General features: G+C 41.9%; 1 protein-coding gene across 1 annotated transcript in view; it reads right to left on the bottom strand.

The window, feature by feature from the left end:
* LOC140237997 (atrial natriuretic peptide receptor 1-like) overlaps positions 1-22,937 on the bottom strand; it is a 158,743-nt gene that overhangs the window by 81,887 nt on the left and 53,919 nt on the right. The window contains exons 4-5 of the mRNA XM_072317923.1: positions 22,082-22,205; positions 2,932-3,006 (exon numbers count right to left, since the gene is read on the bottom strand). Coding sequence (XP_072174024.1) covers positions 2,932-3,006; positions 22,082-22,205 — 199 coding nt within the window. The remainder of the gene's footprint in view (positions 1-2,931; positions 3,007-22,081; positions 22,206-22,937) is intronic.

The raw sequence follows: 22,937 nt of genomic DNA, 5'->3' as shown, positions 1-22,937 counted from the left end.
AGGCTTGCACAAAATGTGTCTTTTTGGCAAACCGGGGATTAATCATTAACGACAGACGACCAATGGTAAATTGTCATAAAAAAGGGAGAGACCATTAAGCCACGTGTCACACCTGTTGCTTCACAGGGTCGTTATCTCCTTTGGCGCTCTAGCTCTATGTCTCTCGTGGTCCAACCCTCACGAATACTGCAGACCCTGGACAAGGCTAAACTTTGTATGTACAGCCACAGTTTACGCTGAGTTAATGAGGACTTTACAACGATGTATACAACGGGAGCGTTACATTCCGAACCAGACGGATGTTCTTTTCAAGAATAGAAACAAATGTTTTTGATGATGTCAACTTTAACTCATTTGCATGACGTTGGTTTACTATTGTGAATGTCATGCAGCGTAATGTTTGAAAATGACTTAACGAGAAACACTAAATTTTTGTGCGTTGATATGAAATTCACTTTTGTGTCGAATCCGACCTTGCACACATTCTAACTGGTTGTCAACATCCTCAACTTTCTTTGCAGCAGCAATCCGCTGATGTTATTTAAAGTATAGAAAATGTTAATGGAAAGAATTCCGCGTTTCGGAGGGCCAAATCCGCCTGTCGCGTGCATTGACTCTTACACACACACACACACACACACACACACACACACACACACCCACATGAAGGAAGGAACAAAAGTGTAAGCATTACGATTATCAAGGTCGTTCGGCCTATTACGACGGGCAAATACCGCAGTCGCCAGACGAGGAAATTACGCCCTTGTAATTCGTAAGATCAAAGAAAAAAACAAAAACAAAACAAAACAAACTATAAAAGGAGCAAACACTAAAGAAAAGGATGAACAAGATCGCATGCACATGTGCACACACACACACACACATGTGGTTGAAGGACGAAGAGAAAAAAATGAAAAGAGCGGAGGATTGAGAGAAGGAGGTGTAATGATATGTCAGGCTGTCAACAGACTGGGGAAATTCTGACATGTTAGAGCGAAAGTTTGAAGGGGAAGCACTATACATGCAGAGCACGCCTGCAGAAGAGAATGTAAAGTCATGATGTACGGATTAATAAGAGAAGAATGCTGACACTAAAATTTAGTCAACAATAGCAGTAAAGTAAGATTGGGAAAATGTTTGTGACGCTGATGACGATTACAATACAAAGTAAGCAAAATGATAATAATAGAAGTATTTAGTAGTAGTAGTAGTAGTAGTAGTAGTAGTAGTAGTAGTAGTAGTAGTAGTAGAAATAGTAGCAGTATTAAAGTAGTAGTGGTAGTACTAGTACTAGTAGTAGTAGTAGTAGTAGCAGTAGCAATGATAATAATAACAATAACGATATAAACAATAATGATGACCTTGATAAGAAGACGAAGAAGAGAAAGTTTGACAATAATAAGAACAACAATATGAGCATCAAGATGACAAGGATTATAATGGTTATGGAGAAGCGAGAGAAAGAGAGAGGTAAAGTGTATTACATGTGACGGGAAGACAGGCAGGTCTAATTAGAAACTGCAGCGACTCATGCTTGTAAAGCCATTTTGTTTAAACAGGCTTTTTTATGTTCCTCCTCGCAAATTAACAGGACAAACAGAGCGGGAAATACATCGATCGGGGCACACGATGACAATATCACAAACATTTCAAACTTGGAGAGCCTCGTGCCCAGAGGGCAGTGGCAATAGTGGCAATAGATTGTAGATATAGCGACTTCGAGCAGGATAAACAATATCAAAGACCGTGCCATCGAGATGACTAAAGATTCCCGTGTTGACGACGAAAATATATGGAATCGCGACGGACGCACGAACATAAAGGACAGCACTTTAACTCGGCTGAAAGACCTTTACCACGCTGCATATCAACATCAATTATAGTGAGAAACATATAAGATGACTACACAAAGAATGTAACGTCGTTAATGCCACACGAAGATTTCGTTTCACAACTATGCACTGCAGTAATCTCAGTTACATGTAATACTGTATGAAAAAAAAAGGATTATGAACACGTTCCTAACATACTGCTTTTTTTGTCTAGCATCTTGTCTTGTAGAACACACGAATGTCGTATAAACATCATGCATGACATTATGGGGTTTCTAGTGTGCTTTTCCTTAATTCTCGAGTCTTCTCAAAGTTTGCTTTTTTTTTTCCCACTGAACATAGCGTCCTCTAATGTTCATACAACATAACATGAGGTCAATTGCCATCATGTGATCGTTGTTGTTGTTTTTTTCCCCCCAATGTTCCGTTTTACGGTAAAGTTGTGATTGCACTTTATACTAGATACCTTACAGTCGTGTGTGGAGACTGTGGGATAATCTTGAAAGAGGAGTACAAACATTGGAAGAAAAAAAAAGGTAAAGAGCACTGAAACCGAACTCTCCATCTTCGACTCGAGGCTGTAGTTGTTGTCTTTTTGTTTAATTTCTAGCCATCCACATGGACGACACGATCGACCTGGTTTTCTCGTCACCCGCTCTTCTTCTGCAGCTCGAACACTGCTGGACACACAGACGGAAATTTTCTCCTCTTTATCGCGTTCACTCCTTCGCGCAATGTCCTCAGAGTAATACATTGGTTCAGATGATATAGACCTCATACGTTATGTTATGTATGTTTATCTTTTCTACCGCAACACTTTCATCCACGCAGATCAATCAGAATATTCAGGAATGTGTCGAAAAAAGACACCAAACACAAACAAACAAACAAACAAACAAAACGAAACGACAAACCAACAAACACACACCAGCATCCTAGCGGCAACTGACATGATAAAGCGAGCAATTATCGCAGTTCTGTTCAGACTATCACTATAGCGGCTATTCTCTAGATATAAGCATTAGTCTCTATTTTTGTTTTTTAAACGGAGAACCACAGATCTGCCGACAGGTACGCAAAATTTGACGTCACCACTCACCTTGTAAAAACCGGTTACGGTGAAAATCTGCTGGTTGTTTCCCCATACACTCTGCCCTGAATCCTGAGTATTCCCCTGGAAAGATACAAAATAAGCAAAGAAAGAGAGGAGAAAAACTGTGAGAAGATGCGACCCTTTTTCCCCAACATTTTATTCAACAATATACCAGTCAAGTGCCAAAGGGAAGATGAGAAGTAGAGCACAAATTATATATTAAGACTGCGAATCAAATACGGGAGTACAGTAACCACATAAACTGTCATTTCAGGATCCAATGAAGCGAGATTTAAAGTTTAGGTCTGCACTACCATGTCTTTGCAAATGAAGCTTGATGCATTCATGGTATACGTCTTCCATTGCACCACAAAAGATTCAAGAATCACCTAACTCTCAATACAGAAAGGTGTGCAGATATATCGACATATAAATCTTGAAACAATAAAATGTCCAGTCTAAACAAACGCAAACATCTGAAGCTCTAAATCAAAACTTCTACATGGGTAACATTTGATGTGGAAAAAAAGAAAGAATTGGTGAGTCTAACAGGCAGCAATGGGACTCACCTGTATAAAACACACTCACACATACACACATACGCACACACAAATAAAACATAGACACGTGTAACTGCAACAATGGCAGTTACATGTAGTTAGTTTTTCTTTTCCCAAAGAAGAAGCGATCCTGCACTCAAGATAAACAAAACTGAAACGTGTACCGAGCACGTGTTATTACAGCGGCACTGATTCACTTCAATGTATTGTGTTGTCAGTGACGAATGGGACTAAACTGACCGATCAAATCTTAAAGGGGTGGTATAGTTTTGGTTGAGATGAGGCCTCAGGTTTCAAACTTTTTTGAGAGATAATGAGAAACTTCTAATGGCATATGAAATAGCATACAATTCTAAGAGGTATTCCAAGTTCATTTGATGGAAATTGGTTTTGAAATGGCTGAGGTATTCGGAAACAAAGAGATCCTAATAAAAGGTGGGACTCACATTTTTATTAGGACCACTTTGTTTTAGCTTGTTTTTGATATCTCAACTATTTCAAAACCGATTTTCATCAAATAAACTTTGAATACCTCTTAGAATTGTAACCTCTGATTCATAAATGATTTCTATACTTGGCAAAAAGTTAAAATCTGAATCCACCATCTAAACCAAAACTATACCAGTCCTTTAAATGAACACCGGAAAAGCATGGGATGGGATGTTGATTTGTAGCATGTCTAAAATGGTTAGTCGAAGAAGGGATACAACAACGAGACATATAACAACAACAACAACGAAACATATACATATCCGTCTCGCCCCCCTTCCCTTTCCGCAGTCAAGTAGTCTTGTATCAAGGGTACGGCTCCTCTTAAATACACTCCATGCATTCAAGAACGGAAATGACGTACCATAATCTTTTGTGGGGGGAGGGGTAGAGGGGGAAAGGCTTTAGAATAAACAATTCGTTGTTCGTTTACACCAAAGACTCATAACATAGTCATTGTTTATAATGTTGTTGTCCAATGGCAGGAAACTGTTGAGTATAACGGGGTATTGGCTTATACTACTTGTAAAACTTATCAAGAGGTTTTTCTGGCCTTGATCTGAACAGCGTCCCCATTTACCCTATCCCTTCACCAAACCCCCTCCTTTTCTATCACTTTTTCTCTCTCCAACTTCCATCCTGTATCGGACCGCACTACCTGGGCACGAGAGACTCGAGTGTCTCCCTTTTTCATCCTGCACCAACGTTTTTCCACGACTAGATTGCAACTCTCAACAGAAGCCGCTTTTCTTCCGCTCGAAACCGACGTCGAGCACACACACAAACACACACACAAAAACTTAACACAGATTACGAACTGAGGAGTACTCCTCTCTCTCTCGGTCACGTAAGAACAAACCACCGGGGACCTGCTCGAAATCCAGGCCGTATTCACCTCGCTTGCATCCACTCGTCTTCCCTGCTTTCCCCTACCACTATAATCCGGCCATGGCACTTAAAGGACCATTCAACATCACCACATTTGAATCTTGAATGCTGTTGAAAAAGAAAGAACTTTCCCCATGCTTTTTATGCATTTGCATAAATCCAATACATGTTAGTGGTACTATACAGATGTGTGGTAGTACACAAACAACCGCAACGTGCTTATATGTATATTGGCTGTGTCGGCTTAAGACAAATATGACTATAGCAACAAACTAACAACAAACAAAAAGTTATAAGAGTTTGATGCCAAAGTGCTTTCAAGATGTCTCCCTTGGGATCTACAATCGACTTTAGACATCATAAGAACGGGTACGCGGACCATTATTATTAGTTTTCTGGTATACTGTGACTGGCCTGGCCAAGTACTTAGTCGTATGAAACACGTAATTTTCTGGTGTGAACGCTTTTGTCTTTAGTTAATTCAACGCCATTTATTGGTGTAAACTACAAACACGGTATTAAGTACACACGCACAGAGACGCGAACTTATGTTTATGATGATGTGGTTGTTAGAATTCACTTCCTCAATAAGGTTTCATACTTTATTGGTTTTTACATACATCGAATTCTGGCGGTAGAAAGAAAGTAGGCTGGAGTGCAGAAAGGGCGTACAGTGTATGTTTGTATAGGATGCGCTATTACACACCTCAGAGCTAGAAGGCGCCACGACTTGTATTCAGGCCCGTGTGCGCAAGGAACTTCTATCAATTCCCTATAGACACTTGATTTCCACCCGACTCACTCGTAGTGTACACTGCACGTGCGGACACGCGCGCGTTCTCACGGCAACACTGAATGCCTCTCCAGTGCTTTACGTGCTCTCCGTACAAAAGAACTGTATAAGGTCTTCCGATTGGTCACACCGCCATTCATTACACCTTCTCTAGGTGTGCCCACGTGATTGAAGCGCTGTTTGGGCGAATTATTTGCGACTTCCTTTCAGACAATTTCGCGGCGCCTTCTCGCTTATTTGCATAATTTGTTCGACGAGGCTTCACTTATTTAAAAAACTTTGGACCTGGAAAGAAAAACAACTGCACAAAGACACTCAACACTGTACATTATTTTCTTTTATACACGTTTCTACATTGATGACACCGCAGTCTACATTGTGTGTGCCGAAACTATTGGGTGCTAATGGATAGATGGAAGCGCGACTCTTTCACTTTACATACATGATTAGCTCGCTACGTGCTGGGACGCGAGTTACCCTCATTTCATCACGAAAAACAAAAATCTCGCTCTTGTGTGTGTGTTTGTGGGGGGGGGGGCGGATTTCGGCAAATGTGATACTGATTCAAGTCGCCAAATTCATAGAATGGTCTTGCAAGAGTAATCATCTTCATTGTGTCAACCAAAACTACAGAGAGGTTTTGCAACAAAGGTTTGAGTTTCCATTATTCTCTTTAAAAATGTAATGCTTAGGAGAAAAGCGCAGCTTTGCTGGGTAGACTACAACAAAGTGACCACAACAGTGCGGTGTGCATACCACAAGATCCACCATCTTCACTAAACGTTGAAAGTTGACGGGTACAAAACGACTTCAGCTTCCGCTCGGTTATTGACCTCCTTCTATGCACACTTTGAGTGTGTGTGTGTGTGCGTGTGTGTGTGTGTGTGTGTGTATGTTTGTATCCTATTGTGAAAGGGGCCTAATCCTTATCTATCTCTCACTTAAAGCACCCGGTAGTCTACAAGGCTTTGTCCTGTCGTTTTGGAATAATTCAGCAGATTGGGTGCAAATTGAAGCTCGAAGGAAAGATTTCCTGGAACAGCCAGAGGGTACATGAAAACGAGAAAGTTTTAATCAAAAGTCCCAGCTCTCATCTCGATCTAGTTTTTATTTTTCTTTCCATTGCAAATGTCCTCCTGTCTGTCTTCCTATACTGCAATCTCTACACCTCCCTCTGCGCGTGCATTCCTATAAGGCTATCCAGGTATAAAGATATGACCATACCCCCACGGAATTATCGAATTTTCTTCCCGTAACCTTGCCCACAAATCGAGGCGGATGACCCGATAGCTGTGACTGATCCTACAGCGATGATCTTGATGTAGATTTACGGACTTGCTCATGACCGTGGATGGCGAGTCTCGATTGCCTTCGTTATCGGGATCTCAAGTCGAACCGATTCTGACTGGCCGGAGGAGTAACCGGGGGAACATTTATGACGTTTCGCAGACCCCGGGTCCCGATTTGATTGATTACACGCTTCATTCTATGCAGCTCTCCTATAACTCAGGATTATACAATTATGGCGAGGGAAAATCTGCGTGCGGGCACTTTCATGGCGCGAGTTGACTTTTTTTTTTTCATTATAGGATCCGATGACGGCGAGGCTAACGCGTTCATGGATGGCAACACGGGGGCACGTCCGTCCACATTGCGCCGACCGATTGTTGCCATACGTTGAATGATCAACATCAGCTATACATTACTCACATACTTCAGTCCGCCACATTCGAGTGGACGAATCATGTTACTCTTAAGAAAAAAAAATGAAGAGAGAACCAAGTCGCCTTCTCCTGCCAGTATGCTCGCTTGCTACTATATCAACAGACAGCACGGTAGGCTGAAATAACTAACTCTATCTCCATCACATATTCTCTCCCTCGTCTCCATTCCTCCTCTGCCACTTTCTCGTCTGCAAATTTTTCACCAAAACAAAGAAAATAGTACATTCTTATTATCACAGACAACTTCATTCAGTATCATTTTTGTGACCCGATAAAACGTACAATAGATGCCGAGGCCTACAATGATAGTAAAAAGCAGCAAGTAGCCAAAAAAAAAAAAAAAAAAAATGCCCTAACTAAAAAGACTTTGCCCCGATCTATTTATTTTCGCTTTGATTTATAGATCCATCATCAGGGGTTTGACGGCCAACAAGTTACTTATCACGCACGCTTACGTCAGTTAGATCCATGGAGGGTCGTAGAGGCGGACGCTTAGGGAGCAGTAACGGTGGCACTGGTCATGTTTACGCGGAGCACGGTCATTATTGAGGCTTCTTATGTCTTTCATAGCAGGGGGCATTTCCGAGATATGTGTGTGTGTGTGTGTGTGTGTGTGTGTGTGTGTGTGTGTGTGTGTGTGTGTGGTGTGTGTGTGTGTGCGTGCGCATGTAGGTATATCTTGTGGTTAACAGTCTATTCTCAGCATCATTATCACCTCTTTTTCTCTCTTTTTTGTGTCGTCTACATTCATTCATCATGAATTTAGATGAAGAAATTATCCCTATAACTTGATCTTTTCGAGGTGATTGGAATGGAAATAAAACGATGGATGAGGCTGTATACATATTGGGTCAAGCCTAAAACAAAACGAAAAGAAACCATCTTGCAAAGAGGACCGAGAGTAGTAACACTGTTGCTCTCTCGCCTGTCCAGCTCCGAGAAGAACAAGCTGATGACTCAATAATCGCCTTTCTCATCTCCGATTGTCAGTACATGGTTTTTGGGAGTAATGGATGTAATACGAGAGGAAATACGATTGTGTCTGGCCATTCCCATTGATCTATTATTGTGGATGTGACACGCGTCACGGCTCGTCGCGTATAATTGCCTTCTTTCCCGCAAGCAATCTCCTGCTGAAATTCGAGTAATCCTCCCGTTAGGCAGGAGGAAAAATGACGACTTTGTCAGCGGTGAACCATGATGGACAACTGTGATTGCAAGAGAGTGACATTATCATACTTGGCACATTATCATTCTTGACACCTTAGCAGCGAGGGACGGACGGGGGTTACTGGCGTACCGATGTGTACGGCAGGGATTGTGCGTTTATTGTACGAGTGTTTGTGTGCGCGCTCTTGGACATCGTATCGTCACAGTTATGAACGAAAAGAAGTACATGTAGGCCTACATAATGACTCGTTTAATCTTTAAGTTGACAACTTGAAAAATGGATGTGGTCTTGATGATATGATTCTGGGAAAAAAAAATCTGTTTAGCCGCTAAACCATCAATGACAATGTGGTAGGCATAAATGTAAGGATGATACCACTGCGTCGCACACTTCCGACATTAGCCACCGCCTCAATACTTGAAAAAAGAAACAATAACAAAACCTTAGAGCGTTCACTGGCACGCTGATAATGTAAAATATTTTGGTATTGATATACATTGCGCCTGGTATTACCAAAAGTGACAGCTACGGGGGCGGTTTGGAGTGATATGACGGTACAATACAGGACTATTTCGAAACGCAATCAACACGGAGAACGTCCGAAGAGCAGACAGTCGACCCCCGTAAATGGATGTACAACCAAGTAAAGATGCTGGCGAATATACAATTGACGTGACGTAACGAAGTCAGACACAATTGATTAGTGTTGTCATGACCGTAAGCCGATGTCAGCCAGCAAGGTTTAAAAGAGCTGGTTCAGGCACGTAAAGTTCGTATATGGACAAACAATATAGAACAGAGAAGGGTTTGGTACTTTGGAGAAATCGGCGCGCATCGTTGCGAGCATTATGACCAGAGCGGATGTTGAACTTGTCAAGCCTTACATTTTTTTTTCATGGAAGGGTGCCACACTTGATGTGGAAATAAGTAGATAAGTGCTGCTGCAAAAGACTGGTTTTAGTCCCTCCTATTACAGAGGGGGGGGGGGGGGGATCAACGGAGACACCCTCTTCAAGTTTCAGCGCTCCTGTCAGTGCTTCTTGTGTAAAATAGAAATGTCGTGGAGTCTTTACTGATCATTCTCCTGAGCTACCTTAATTCGTATTCTGATTCTGCTCGTTAGAAATTCCTAATGACGCTGTTAAGAATCATTTCGTCAATTATATTAGTACATTGATATATTACGATGTAAAACGGTGGTTGTCCTTTTAGGTATAAATCAAATCGACGGAATTGATGCAAAATTTGCATATTATGACAACTGCAGAAAGAAAGTCATGAAATCATTTCAAACATCGCATTGAGGTACACGTATGTCACTAAACTTCAAAACATTGTATTGGGTTCCTATAACGCCATCATTCTCTCCTTCGACGACGATGACATAGACATACAGTCTGTCATCAGATTTATCATTATGAATTCTTTTCCTTCTGTTTATCGCTCCCGATGTTTGTTCTCATGCCCGTTCCGTCTAGCCTTCTCTCGCCTTTCAAACTCTTTCCCCCGCTCTTCAGGGCGATGGCGCACAATGCGAGATGGCGAGTGAGCAAACCAGACGTTTTGTTACCTTGAGAGGCTCCCTAAGTGTCCTCAACATGTCCCCCTTGACAATTGCTGTATTTGCCTCTTTTTCCTAACGTGGCCAGCACTGACGGAGAGTTTTCATGCACTTCTGCGCGCTTCCTCTAGAGAGAGACTCCCGCTTTTGTCATCATCCAAGCGAAGGGAAAAATATGATTGACTCCAGAAACTTTTATTGGTATAATGAAAGGGTTCAATTAATCAGTATATGTTCGCTGTAGCACAAATTGGCAATTCTACAGTGTTCCCCACAACGCACAAAATCTGGGTACTAATTTTTAATCAATTTGTGAACGAGAACAACAGATTGCGCTTAATCTGCTCTCTCGGTCGTCCCGAGGGTTCTCGTGCTACCCCCTTTGGTCGGTTCCCCCAGAGTGTTTGGAGTCATCCATTTGCTCTACTGTGGTATTGCTTGAATCCCAGTACCACAGGGACTGCCATTAACCCCGGCTTTATCAAGGACTTAGTCTATTGTGTATTGTAGCAGCAGCATTTTTAGAGAGGGGACTCAATCAACAAGAAGGGAACATTAGGCCTAAGTTTTTATCATTTATGAAATCTTGCGCAATCTGACGCAACATAGAACTCTACTGTGTAGATCGCACTATTTTGCTCTAAACCCGGGGAACCACTTGTTTAACGAAACTTGGTAATGGTGTACAATCAAGGCTGATAAATTACATCCACGAGGTTTATTATCTTCTTCGATCTTAACGAAGTTTTGCCATTTTGTTGTACACATTTCTGGATTGTGATTTATTTTTGTCGACCTTCCACTAAATATCAGCAAACAAGGTGTTAACACTTAAAAGGGAAAGTTTTAGAAGAATAATCCGACGGTTTGCATCAAACAAATCTACAATTATGTTGTGTTGATGTTTGGCCCATTATTTTTAGACCAATGTTTGAGTGAATCCGTTTAATGAGGGCCCTTCACAAGCAGCGACGAGGACGGAGTGATGACAATTGATTAGGAAACATTATTCAAACAGGGAATGGCAAAGGCCGCTACAGTCGAAATTTCTCGACGTAACTTATGTATGCAATCAAAGTAGACCGCCATTCATGCTGCCAACCCACAAAAGTGTGATTTGACAGTTCGCGCTTGACCTCAACAACGCAGAAGTTCTTCTCTAAACTGGTGTGCGTGTGTGTGTGTGTGTTTTTTTTCTTTGTATGTCTGCGTGTGTAAATTGTAGTGGCGCTGTCTCTGTTTCCTTTCATGACATACGGCGAGGGGGTTCAATAAGAATGTGATGCCTCAACAACATGATCGAGTGATGCCACATTCCCTTGCCCTTACATGCAAAAGAAAATCAATAACTAATGGAAGGCAACGGGATAAGTGTTGGGGTGGATGTACATTTCTCCTTCAGGAATGCGAAGGACCAGACCTTTCGGTGGCACATTCGGCTATCGATTGTTAAAAGCTACACAGTTCACTGCAAAAACTGCCCTTTCCCCCTATCGCGGAGAGAATATTTTGTTATATTAAATGGTCGACATAAATACTGGTTGGTGGTTGGTCATACTGCAATCACAAGACTAATGCAACGATGATCGGAATCACTATAATGCAAGCAGTGACGTCACGTGAGGTAATATAGTTCCAAAATTTGACTTGCTGCCGTAGGGGCATAGTATGAAACGATATATTTATGTTGAATACTGCAATACAATAAAGATTGCATTGTCTATTGTTGCAATCATAATATTCGACAGTCCCTCGGTAGTTATATTCTTCCCTCAAGACAATATCTTTCCTCAGCACTGCGCGCTTCGGGGAAAGATATCATAATCTCTTGGGGAAAATTTTTAACTCCCGCGGAGATGTCAAGTGTCATATTACTCCTCCAAAAAGGCAATATCTGTATAATATCACCCAACCATCAGACACCTTCTGCCTTTGGTTCTCAATGCCGAACGTGTGAGTTACGAACCATTGCCTGGACTTTGTGGGAGAGGTCGATACTATTTCCCTCTCTCTCTCTCTATCTTTCTCTCTCCCTCTCAACTCATTACCAGAACTCAACCGAGCGAGATTGTCTCAATTTATGATAATAGATAGTCTGCCCTCATGGTAGCAATAAAAATCTGTGGGGAAAAACAAACAAACAAACAAACCAGGCCAAAAAACAAACAGGAAGTTAATGAAGGAGCACCATTGCATGAAGTGGGTACACTGGCACACAGGAGCGTTCCAGTAGGAACTCATAACGCAATATCAGCAAATGGCGCATGAAGCAAGAGCGGTATAAGAGTGCACGAAAATTGAAACTGTTTGAAGAAGGTGACCATTAATAGTGCGTTAGAACGGGGATAAAATAAACGGACACGAGAAAAGGGGAGAAAACTTTCTCACGATATAATGCTTGAGCTAGCTGATATGGTTAAATGCAATTTGGGACAAGTAAAATGCGGAATGAGACGAGTGCGCCGCAACACAGGCCACTCGAGGATTCGAGCGCTCTCTCGCACTTATTGCACAGCGATGGGTACTAGCGATGGGCACTGGCTATTCAGCCAGTGTTAATGGCGCTATAATTGGAGCCGGGCACTCAAGCTCCGATCGCGGCCCGATCAATGGCGAGCTTTGCTTTCAAAATATTTGGTTTAGGCATCGCCAAGTTTTACTCGACCGCCGTTGATGTTGGTCACAAGTTTGGGCACACGGCCACAATTTAGCTCAGCGTTTATGCGCTCGTGTCAAGAGGGCAGGGATTGAGAGGAAGAAAGAGAGAGAGGGGGAATACGAGGGTACTTCAGACACGATGAAAGTTATAAATCTAGACAGGTGTTTCTTTTAGATGAGGCTGAGAGGAATGTAACGACTCGTTTACCTCGCAGGATCTCCCTTAAATCTAATTAATTGCCACTTGGATTAAGTACATACGGGGCAGTGGGACGGGAACGTTATTGCGGGACTTCATAATATCTAATAAAAAAAAGCACGCGTTTTCAGCCATGCTCTCTATATATTTTGGCTAACCGTCTGAACTTGAAGATAGATCTTGCACGTTTCTAATCTTCGAAGTTTAGTTTATAGTACTACCTCACATCCACGAAGACTACCAAATGCCATTTTCTCGTAATTTTCTGCACAGACGTCAAACGTTAAACGCGATCGCATTTTAAGATGGGCAAACTTCCTGCGAATTGCACACTGTATAACTGTCAATCACCATCAAATCGCGCTGGCTAAAGAGCACCTTGATGACTTCTCAGTCCTTATACCATGACATTGTGTATTCTCTTCACATGTCAAAAAGAAATCTGGTCGAAATTTGAACGAGCGAAATTGCCAATGAGTGGGATTGCCTCTTAAGGCTTTTGCACGATGCAAACTAGTCTCAATATTAATGGACTGAAAGTTGACGCTAATCTGTCTCGTCGGCTAAAAACACATCTAAGCCCCGATACGAAGATCTTCGAATTCGTGGGCACGGGGTCGTGTGTCGTTACAGGAGACTGGGCGACGATTCCTATCCCAAATTCAGTTCATTACCATGTAAAGATGATGGAGTGTGTTTCATTTCATCTATACCAATCTCCGACCTGTCTGACATGGCTCGGTGACCGCACGCGCCACTCTTCTCTCCCTGTGCCTGAACACGCGATGAGCAAAATAAAACATTATTTTTTTTCCATCTTTTTTTCCCCTTTCCCCAGCACGCACCACTGGATGTTGGATATGGAATGAGGACATCAAATATGATCCTGATACGCACACATGTTAGTCTGCGAACGGTAAATGACAGGCAAGCGAATAATAGGCGCCTGCATACTGAGGAAATAGGGCATGAATATTCGATTAATATGATTTAAAAAAAAAAAACCCACAACAGTCGAGTCAATCACAATATTCACGATCAAAGGAGGAACGATAGAACTTGTAAATTTTAACCCGGAATATTGTCTATCTTAAATGCTTTTCATCGGCATCCTTTGACAAATACGGAGTAAATATTTACTTCGATATTAGGGCAATTTATACCGATCAGTTGCCATAATAAACAAATAAAATGAACTCGACGCAAACATTTCATGAATTTGAACATACAAAGTACTGAGTCATTATCGTTATTTTTTCATAATTCTGCTTACATGATTTCTGTTTTCATTCAAGAGCTACAAGTGCAGGAGAACGCAGAGTTAGGGTGATAACGGTGAAAATGTACACATATCCGCCGATTTAAAGCACTAAAGACTACTACGCAAGAAATATCACGAAACAAAAACATTTTGTAGTGTAGCACCTAATCTTTTTGGTAACATTTGATTCTGCAAAGGGGAGAAACAATCTAAAAAAAGATTCAACAACAATACACAATCCTCTTTCACATAAAACATACGGAGAAAGGCGCTGTATAAATATCTCTACTGGCATGTTGACTGAGCACATTCACCAACCGCAGATTTCATTCGATCGTGAGTGATTTTGCGGGTAATCCTGGATAGATATTGAGTGGCATGAATTCAGCTTTCTTTATCTGTTTCTTTCCCTTTCTTCTATTAATACTGATTGCCATTAAATATCTCTACAGCCAAACCATCCACGTCTGTTAGTTGGGGGGGGGGGGGGGGAGAGAAATATCTTACAATTACGCCTTACATCTCTTTAGCAGGATTGCCCTATCTGTTCCTATTCAAATTTATCTTTGGAAACTAATCGATTATTGACTACTGATTTTTCGGCAGATAGGTTGTATTGAGCCCTCCTACGGCAACAATAACAGCAACAACAAACAACGTCAACGACAGCAACGACAATTATCACTACTGTTATAACAAGAACTGTAATATAAGAATAATATATATAGAATATAATAAGTCGGAAGTATCAAAAGGTCAGTTTCTATCGGCGTGTCCCAGTAAAACCTTTGATATACAGTATCAGGGGCGTTTTTCCCCATCTCTCGTCAAAAAGCGCAGTACATGTACAATAATAAACAGTTAGTTGGTCTTCATTGTATTTCCTGCTCACGGAGATGAAAAACATTATAGATGGCGATTCCATGAGATTGAGTGGAAGTACCCCCTCTAGTGTTCTCTTCCTCTTGTATACTATGTTCGTTAAGTGTTGGGGGGGGGGGTGACTGCCAGCTAAAAGCAAGAAAGAGTGGGAGAGCTACAAAAACTTCCTCCCTCCATTTTGTCCCAATAAATAGATAGATATCTCACAAACAGACACAACATAACTATTGCACCTCCTAAGCTGATACATATACTATTGTAGTTAATGTAGTATATGGCACAAATACATTTCGTGTAACACGACACATTTACACACATTTCCTTTTGTTGGCCGTAGAAAGTAACTTCATACATCATACATTTACTTCACAATAAATAACTGGTGGAATTTCAATAAATAGGGTTAACCTACAATTTTTCCCCATTCATCTTGTAATGAGCAAAGGAGACAACTTACATATTATTATCTCACTGTCTTTTTGAACGTCATACATTTCGGACTGTCTCCAGGTTTATTCCAGCATCATGTACTGAGAAAAATTAAGGACCCAAGAAAGAAAACAAAACCTAAGCAACGGGGAAATTCGATCGCATCTCGCTTGGGTATCGGGGAAGATTCTCAACAAGTGGCCGATAGAGAGAAACGCAGCATGATTTGTATAGAGGCAGAGTGTGTGTGAGAAAGAGATAGAGACAGAGATAGATAGACAGATAGACAGACAGACAGACAGGGATAGAAAGACATACAGACTTGACAGACTGACGAACAGGGACACTGGCACGTTCACATCAGAATAAAGAAACAAGAAGAAGAAAAGGAAGAAGAAGAAGAAGGAGGAGGAGGAGGAGGAGAAAAGAAGAAGAAGAAGAAGAAGAAGAAGAAAAAGAATAAGAACAACAACAACAACAAAACATCGCAAAGTCCAGAATGTTCTAACATGGCGCGTTCAAAGCAAAATACATGTACGTTGTACAAGACAGATGAGAGCATTTAGATGGTGAGAAATATCAATAGATTTCCTTCTGGCGCACTTGGACAAGAAGACGCTTGTATTTCCTCCTTCGTACTTTACTAAAAGGTCAATCTGTTCATTTTTGTAACTCTCTCCAAGCATCACTACAATCAGATTATGTCAAGAACAGTAGCCTTATGCATCTTCCTTTATGTTAACTTCAAGCAAAAATGCGATACATATATATATATATATATATATATATATATCCTGCACGAATTTTATATAGGAGTATCTATCAATTTCGAATCACTTCAAATAAACAAGAAAACAAATCGTTATCACATTCGATTACGTGTCATAAGATACACACTCCGCCATGTAAATCTCGGTGAAACTGTGTCCAAGCATAAAAATTTCTTTACGTGATAGTCGAACTGTAAACCGCATGAGCAAATCGCAAGCAGATTTCTTCGAGCTTGCAGAGGTATAATAGTGCATTTCAAATCCACATCTACACAAGATATGAAACTACTTATACAATATTGAAACTTACGCCGCCATTGCTACGAGCACTTAACTCGTCTGACGCAAACAGCAAGACAACTCTGTCCTGTTCAATTTCCTCTCGCGTGGAGTTGAAAACACATGTGTGGGTCTGCACATACAAATTGTTGGCCGGGCTGTCGACCGAGCATTAATCTATGTGACACTTCTTTTCTTTCTTTCTGTTTTTTTTATTTCCCGCCAGTACCTTCCGGCCACATTATCGCCTGCAAAGAAGGAAATCAATAAACGTCTAGCGCGGTCAAGAAAAGGTTTCCCCTCCTATTCAATCACTCTCTCAGCGAATGTATGAATCCCCGTTACATTGGCCTCTACTGACCTTACACCGTGCTCAGATACAGCTAGAATCGTCTCATGTTTCAACCATTCACACGCTGAATCTTGAGATTTTCATTTAAATGTTCTAAAAATAACCATTCTCTTTGTGTTGGTTGTTCTTGTTGTTTTTTTTTTTTTGTGTCGTCATTCCCAGTGCACTCATTTGAAAGGGCAATGAATTGAGAGGAATTTGTTTACTTTCGATAAGAATTGATCACATCTTTTGAGTTGGAGCGTTAGCTGCTCCATGAAGATTTGTTACTGTCACAACTGTGCTGAGGAGGGGGTTTATAGGGCCTACATGGGCAGAGACAGCGGTCATGCCGAAGTGGTGGAGGAAGGCATGTAGGCATGTTATCTGCTTAGAAAGGATCATTTTGTATCATAACAACCTTGACAGCCAGGTTCTATTACGAGTAGCAGTGCTGAAGTTATGACGCGCATGTCTACAAAGTACATGGTACATGGACTGAACCCGTGACTCCAACTATGGAACGCCATTTGTAGAATCCTGCGAAGTGATTGCTCGGGATATGAGTTCAAGCAATATCGTGTTCGTCGTTTCCTCATGCTGAAAAAAAAAAGACTGTAAGACAAATTGATCGCGGCGAGAGACTTTTCCCCTCCTCTCTACATTCGTTTGTTTGTTTGTTTCTTTTAACACGTCTTTGTTTACAAAATCTGACCTCTGTTTCACACTCCGGCCTAATTACTCCTCTTAACACACGGGGTATTTACAGTTAACCGTCGACAGGAATAATCACAGACAATTATTTGTCTGTCGATCACATGTTTAATCTTTCAAAGACACACAATGTGCTGTTGCATTATAATTTTAATCAAAAAAAAATATCCACTAACTAATAATTGTCTCAGTACTCTGTGAGGACAGGAGTTCATTACGAATTGTGTCGACAAAATAGATCTACTTAGAGCCCCCCATCCCCCCCCCCCCCCTCTATAGCAACTCTGTCTACCAGTATCCACAGACCAATCTTGAACTTTTGTCAGGGGTTACAGATATTCACAGCCTTTATCAACAACCTATTTTGTGTTGATGCTCTTTACGTCAAAGTTGAATTTCGCATATATATAAATTACATTTCCTGTATTAATAACCTTTATTTGCTTTCAATACATACATAAAATATTCATATATTTATATCGTTGAAAATATCATGAGATTAATTAAAACATTTGACTGGGGATCGGTGGATTTGTTTATAAAGCAGTTAGGTTTGGATGGAGATGAAAAAAAAAATGAAATTAGTCTCCACCTTATCTGAAACAGGCATCACAAAACATGATGACAAGGAGACATCGAAACACAAGGAACTGCATGGCGGTGTCATTGTAAACTCTATGCCTTGTCTCGTCAACGCGTCTGGACAGATCCCTGACCATCAACGTCATTTCGGTTGCCATGTCTTGGTTGTGACGTTGTCTAATAAAAGTGTCTGGCCGGCAAGAAGAGGCGAAATCATTATTAATACCACGCTTCCTCGGATCATTCCCTTCCATCAGCGTAGGTGTGGGCAAACTTCACTCCGAGACAGCTTGCTTTGGCGGGAGCATAAATGTCGCGTAGCGAAATCACGCGCAACGTAAACAAGGCTTGTATGTATTGGCTTTTACAAGACTGCTTTTCCCCTCACTCGGCATGTTGAGAATTTATAATTTATATGGAAGCAACAACAAAGAATTGGGTGGAAATAAAGAAAAGAAATATGAGACAAAGAAGAACAAAGTATTGTATAAATTTCCTTTGTCACAATGCCATAGCAAAATGGCTTACTACAATCTATTTTTCGACCAGAGAAAAGTAGTGTTTTTATACTTTAGTATCTTTCAAACTTATATGAGAGAATTCACTCCTACTTAAGTAGTCATTTCTTTGGGGGGGGGGGGGGTGCGTAATAAATGAAGTGAACATTCCTTGGTATGTGTAATAATACCCCGTGCCACACCATAACTCTTGCTTTATTTTAGGACATGTAAATATAACGCTTATTTTTTTAACTGTTATCTACCCGCATCACCACCTGATCATTATCTTCCAACGCCGAAGGTGCCACAGGTGACCCCACCTAGAAGGGGAGGAGGGGTGGGGGATGTGAGGGGGATGTGAGTGGGACGAAGTCCATATTTTTATTTTTTATTTTATTTTTTTAGACTGTTCATGTGTGTAGAGTTCCGAAACGTCGTAACGACAGAAATCTTTCCTATGCATAGCTAATGAGATCTTGACATTCCCTTGTTAAAAAAAGAAAACACACACAAAACACCAAAAAAAAAAAAAAAAACCCACACACAAAAAAAACCAACAGACATAACGTATAAGCAATCTGTCATAGAATCTTCGAGCTACTTCTTGTGCTCATTGCTAGTTTAAAACTTTGCATAAAATACGCAACGACGCACAAGAAAAAGGAAGAGGGAGCAAGATAGAGAAATAAAGAATGAAAGAGATAGAGATGGAGAGAGAGAGAGGGAGATAGAATACGAATAATGCATAAGATTATTAGCAGGTGGATACTGAAGTCGAGTCATTCTAAAACATAACTGACATCATAAGTAAGTCCTAATCTGAGATTGGGGAGGGAGAGGGGGTGGGGGGACGTTAACTCGAGTTCGACAGATGAGAGCGAACGCAACTGACACAGATTACGGAGCGCGGAAGGCAGGGGAGAAATGGAGACGATGATATGCAGTTATTAGTTTCCTTTCTGGGTTCGTTAGGTGGATCATATCGGGCTGATTCGGGCTGATTCTTCTCGTCAAGGGTGAACCGAGGAACTCAAGATCATTTCAACGATACAATAACGGCGCCAAGCCACTCAAGTGATTAGGACTGTTATGTCAAAATTCCTCAAGTGTAAGGATGACGAAAGGGAGCTGTATTACCATACTGGGGGGCAGCGAGCGCGCGCTTGGTACGCGGAAAACGATAATTTCTTTTTTTTCCCCCTCCCAGTTGTGGATTCGGTCTCTCTTGAGTGACTTGCACATCAGTCTCGAGGGAAACGGAATTCAACAAATGGACTTCCTATCACTGTCAGGACCTCCCAGCGCAGACTATACCTGACACGCAATACACCGAAATGTGCGGCTTGCATTCATGTCGAGAATTCGCAACACCGAGCGTCCTTTCGGCTTTCAGACGTTGAATGAACAAAACATTGGTTATGCTCACTGTGACCCACGACAGATCCAGATAGGGGGGGGGGGGGTGGTGGTAGCGGAGGTATATAACTATCAATCTTTATTAAAGTGCGAGCAATTTTTATATATCTTGCAAAATAATGCCACATCCGTAATCCCCAAAAAGGTATCAATATTTTACTACACACAACATTCCTCATCTAATAACATTATTAAACGGCTGATTTGTCCCTATCAATGTGAAAGTCTTGAAAACAGCACCTCCCATCTCAATCGTCGTTGAAAGCACCATTTGTTTGAAGAAAACCTTTGTAATAAGGAAACTTTTTCTCTCTCTTTCTCTTACTCACATACACAAATCAAAACAACGACTTCACATTAGTGTGTAGCGTTAACGAAAAAAAAAAAACCACCAACAACAACAACAAATATATACAGTATTGTAGTTTTGAGAACAATTTTCTCCAATGCAGACGTAAGCATCAGTTTCCACTGCCATTCATTACGTGTGAGTACACAGAATGCTTATCCTTTAATACTGCCCCGACGGGGGGAGTGGGGGGGGGGGGGGGACTGGAAGTGAAAAGGGAAAGGAAGAGAAGTGGAAGGTGAGGGGAGGGGAGGGTATGGTAAGGGGATGGGAGGAGATGGGAAGGAAAAGGAAAGGAAGGGATGAAAGTGGGAAGGGGGAGGGGAAAGCAAGAGAAGAGACGAACAGGAAAGGAGAGGGAAGGGCAAAGAAAAGGTAAGAGGAAGAGAAGGAAAGGGAAGGGGTGGAAGGAAATAGTTTGGGAAGGGAGGAGAAGGGAGAGGAAGGAAAAGTGAAGAGGAAGAAAAGGAAAAGGGAGGGTAAAAACAAGGGAGGGAAGGGCTGGGAGGAAATGGTTTGGCGAAGAAAGGGGAAGGGATGGGTAGGGAATGGGAGGGAGGGAAAAGGGAAAGGGAAGGGAAAGAGAAGGAAGAGGAGGGGAAAGGAGGGGAAGGGTGGGGAAGGGTGGGGAAGGGTGGGAAAGGGTGGGGAAGGGTGGGGAAGGGTGGGGAAAGGAAGGGGAAAGGAAAGGGAAGGGAAAGGAGGGGGAAAGGAATGGAAGGGAAGGGAGGAGGGGAAGGGAGGGGAAGGGTGGGGAAGGGAGGGGAGGGAAGAGGAAGGAAGGGGGAGTGAAAGGGAAGGGAAGGGAGGAGAAGGAAGGGAAGGGAAAGGGAAGAGGAAGAGAAGAAAAGGGAAGGAGAAACGTAGGGGAGGGAAGGGCTGGGAGAAAATAGTTTGGGAAGGGAGGGGAGGGAGGAGAAGGGAAGGAGAAAGGAAGAAATGAAAGGGTAGGTAAGGAGAGGGGAAGGGATAGGACAAGGGGAGGGGAAGGGGAAGGGAAGGGAGGGGGACATTAAGCACTATTCCCCTTCAAGTTGGCTCTTCTCCCACATAGATTGGAATGCTATAGTTTGCACATTAATTGTACGATGTTTTCCTCAGAATGCACGCCACTTACTCACATCTCTCACGATTCAAGGATACAACATTATTCCAATGAATGAATGCCTCCTTATTTGAACACGACCGCAGAAAGCAGGGAAGGAAACTATTTGGTTTCGAAGTTAATTGTCATTGACCTTAATGTTTCTAAAGTATCAATAATGTACAGAAAGGTCTACAGGGGAGGCCGAGTGAGTGAGTGACTTTATGAGAATGTTTTCTGAAGTTCTTGGTCTCATTTCATATCATTAGCACAAGTAACGTGACTCTAAAGCAGAACAGGCACATAAGTGGGCCCGTGTCTTCCGGCACGACTGTTTTCCCCCAGCCGTCGTTCTTCCCTTCAGAATACCCCAACCCATGAGGGTATACTTCCGACAAATCTTCGTTGGTCGGCATGATCTTCTGACTCGAAGTGGGGGGGGGGGGGGGGAGAGAGAAGGATGTTGGGAAAAAAAAACTCTTCGGGGCATGATTTAAAGATAAATGCACGACTCACCGATCCAAAACTCATCCGACTTCCTCCCAGCTTTCTCATCTTGTCTCCTTTGTTATTGAAGCTAATGTCCTCCCATCGTATCCGCCAGGACATGTTGGATAATTCCCTCTCCAGCCGGTATTTCCTACATCAGGGCAAATAAGAAAAACAGGGCGGGGGCAGAAGAAAACAAGAAAGGGGGTAAAGGATAAGAAACGACAGTCAGGACAATATCTTATTAAAGGTCATATAGTGTCATATCGGTAAAAAAAGGAAGAGCCGCAAGATATTCGCAATAACTTTGTATTGACAAAGATCATTCTAAATGCAAGAATAGTGCACTTATTTCTTCTCGTTGAGATTTATTTATTTTTTGTTCCACGTCCCTCACCCCACCCCACCCCCCCCTCTCTCTCTCTCTTTATTTCAGTAGATCTAGAGTGCTGAGGAGTGTGTGTCCTCTGAGAAAGCGTACACAAACGGAACTTGGAATCAAGAGAGACCACCGCAGCTCCTCGATGTTCCAAGCCATTTCTACCCTCTTCTGCATAAATATTTAAAAGGGAATGCTCGGTGATTTGGCCATTTTTTCTTTCTTTCTTTCTTTTTACCTCAGGGACGGGAGGCGGGTAGTTTGCTTAAATATCCTGCCCGCTATTGATTTGTTTGCTGCTTTCGGAGGTATCGGTCGTTGGATTTATTGACTATTCTATGAAGTGTTTTCGGAGGCATCAGAAACGGGATTCGTTACACCGACCAGCCGCTCCAGCCACGAGACTTTAGGGGCTTTCGTTCTGCAATCGCGTTACGGTTCATTACTCCGATGTAATTCGAGAAAACTTTTCTCTTATCATTTTCTTTTCCTCACAAAATATGG

This window comes from Diadema setosum, chromosome 14 (genome assembly GCF_964275005.1).
Source record: "Diadema setosum chromosome 14, eeDiaSeto1, whole genome shotgun sequence".
In the NCBI taxonomy this organism is placed as follows: domain Eukaryota; kingdom Metazoa; phylum Echinodermata; class Echinoidea; order Diadematoida; family Diadematidae; genus Diadema; species Diadema setosum.
Note: the sequence above shows the minus strand (reverse complement) of the source record. Positions and strands in the feature narration are given on the sequence as shown.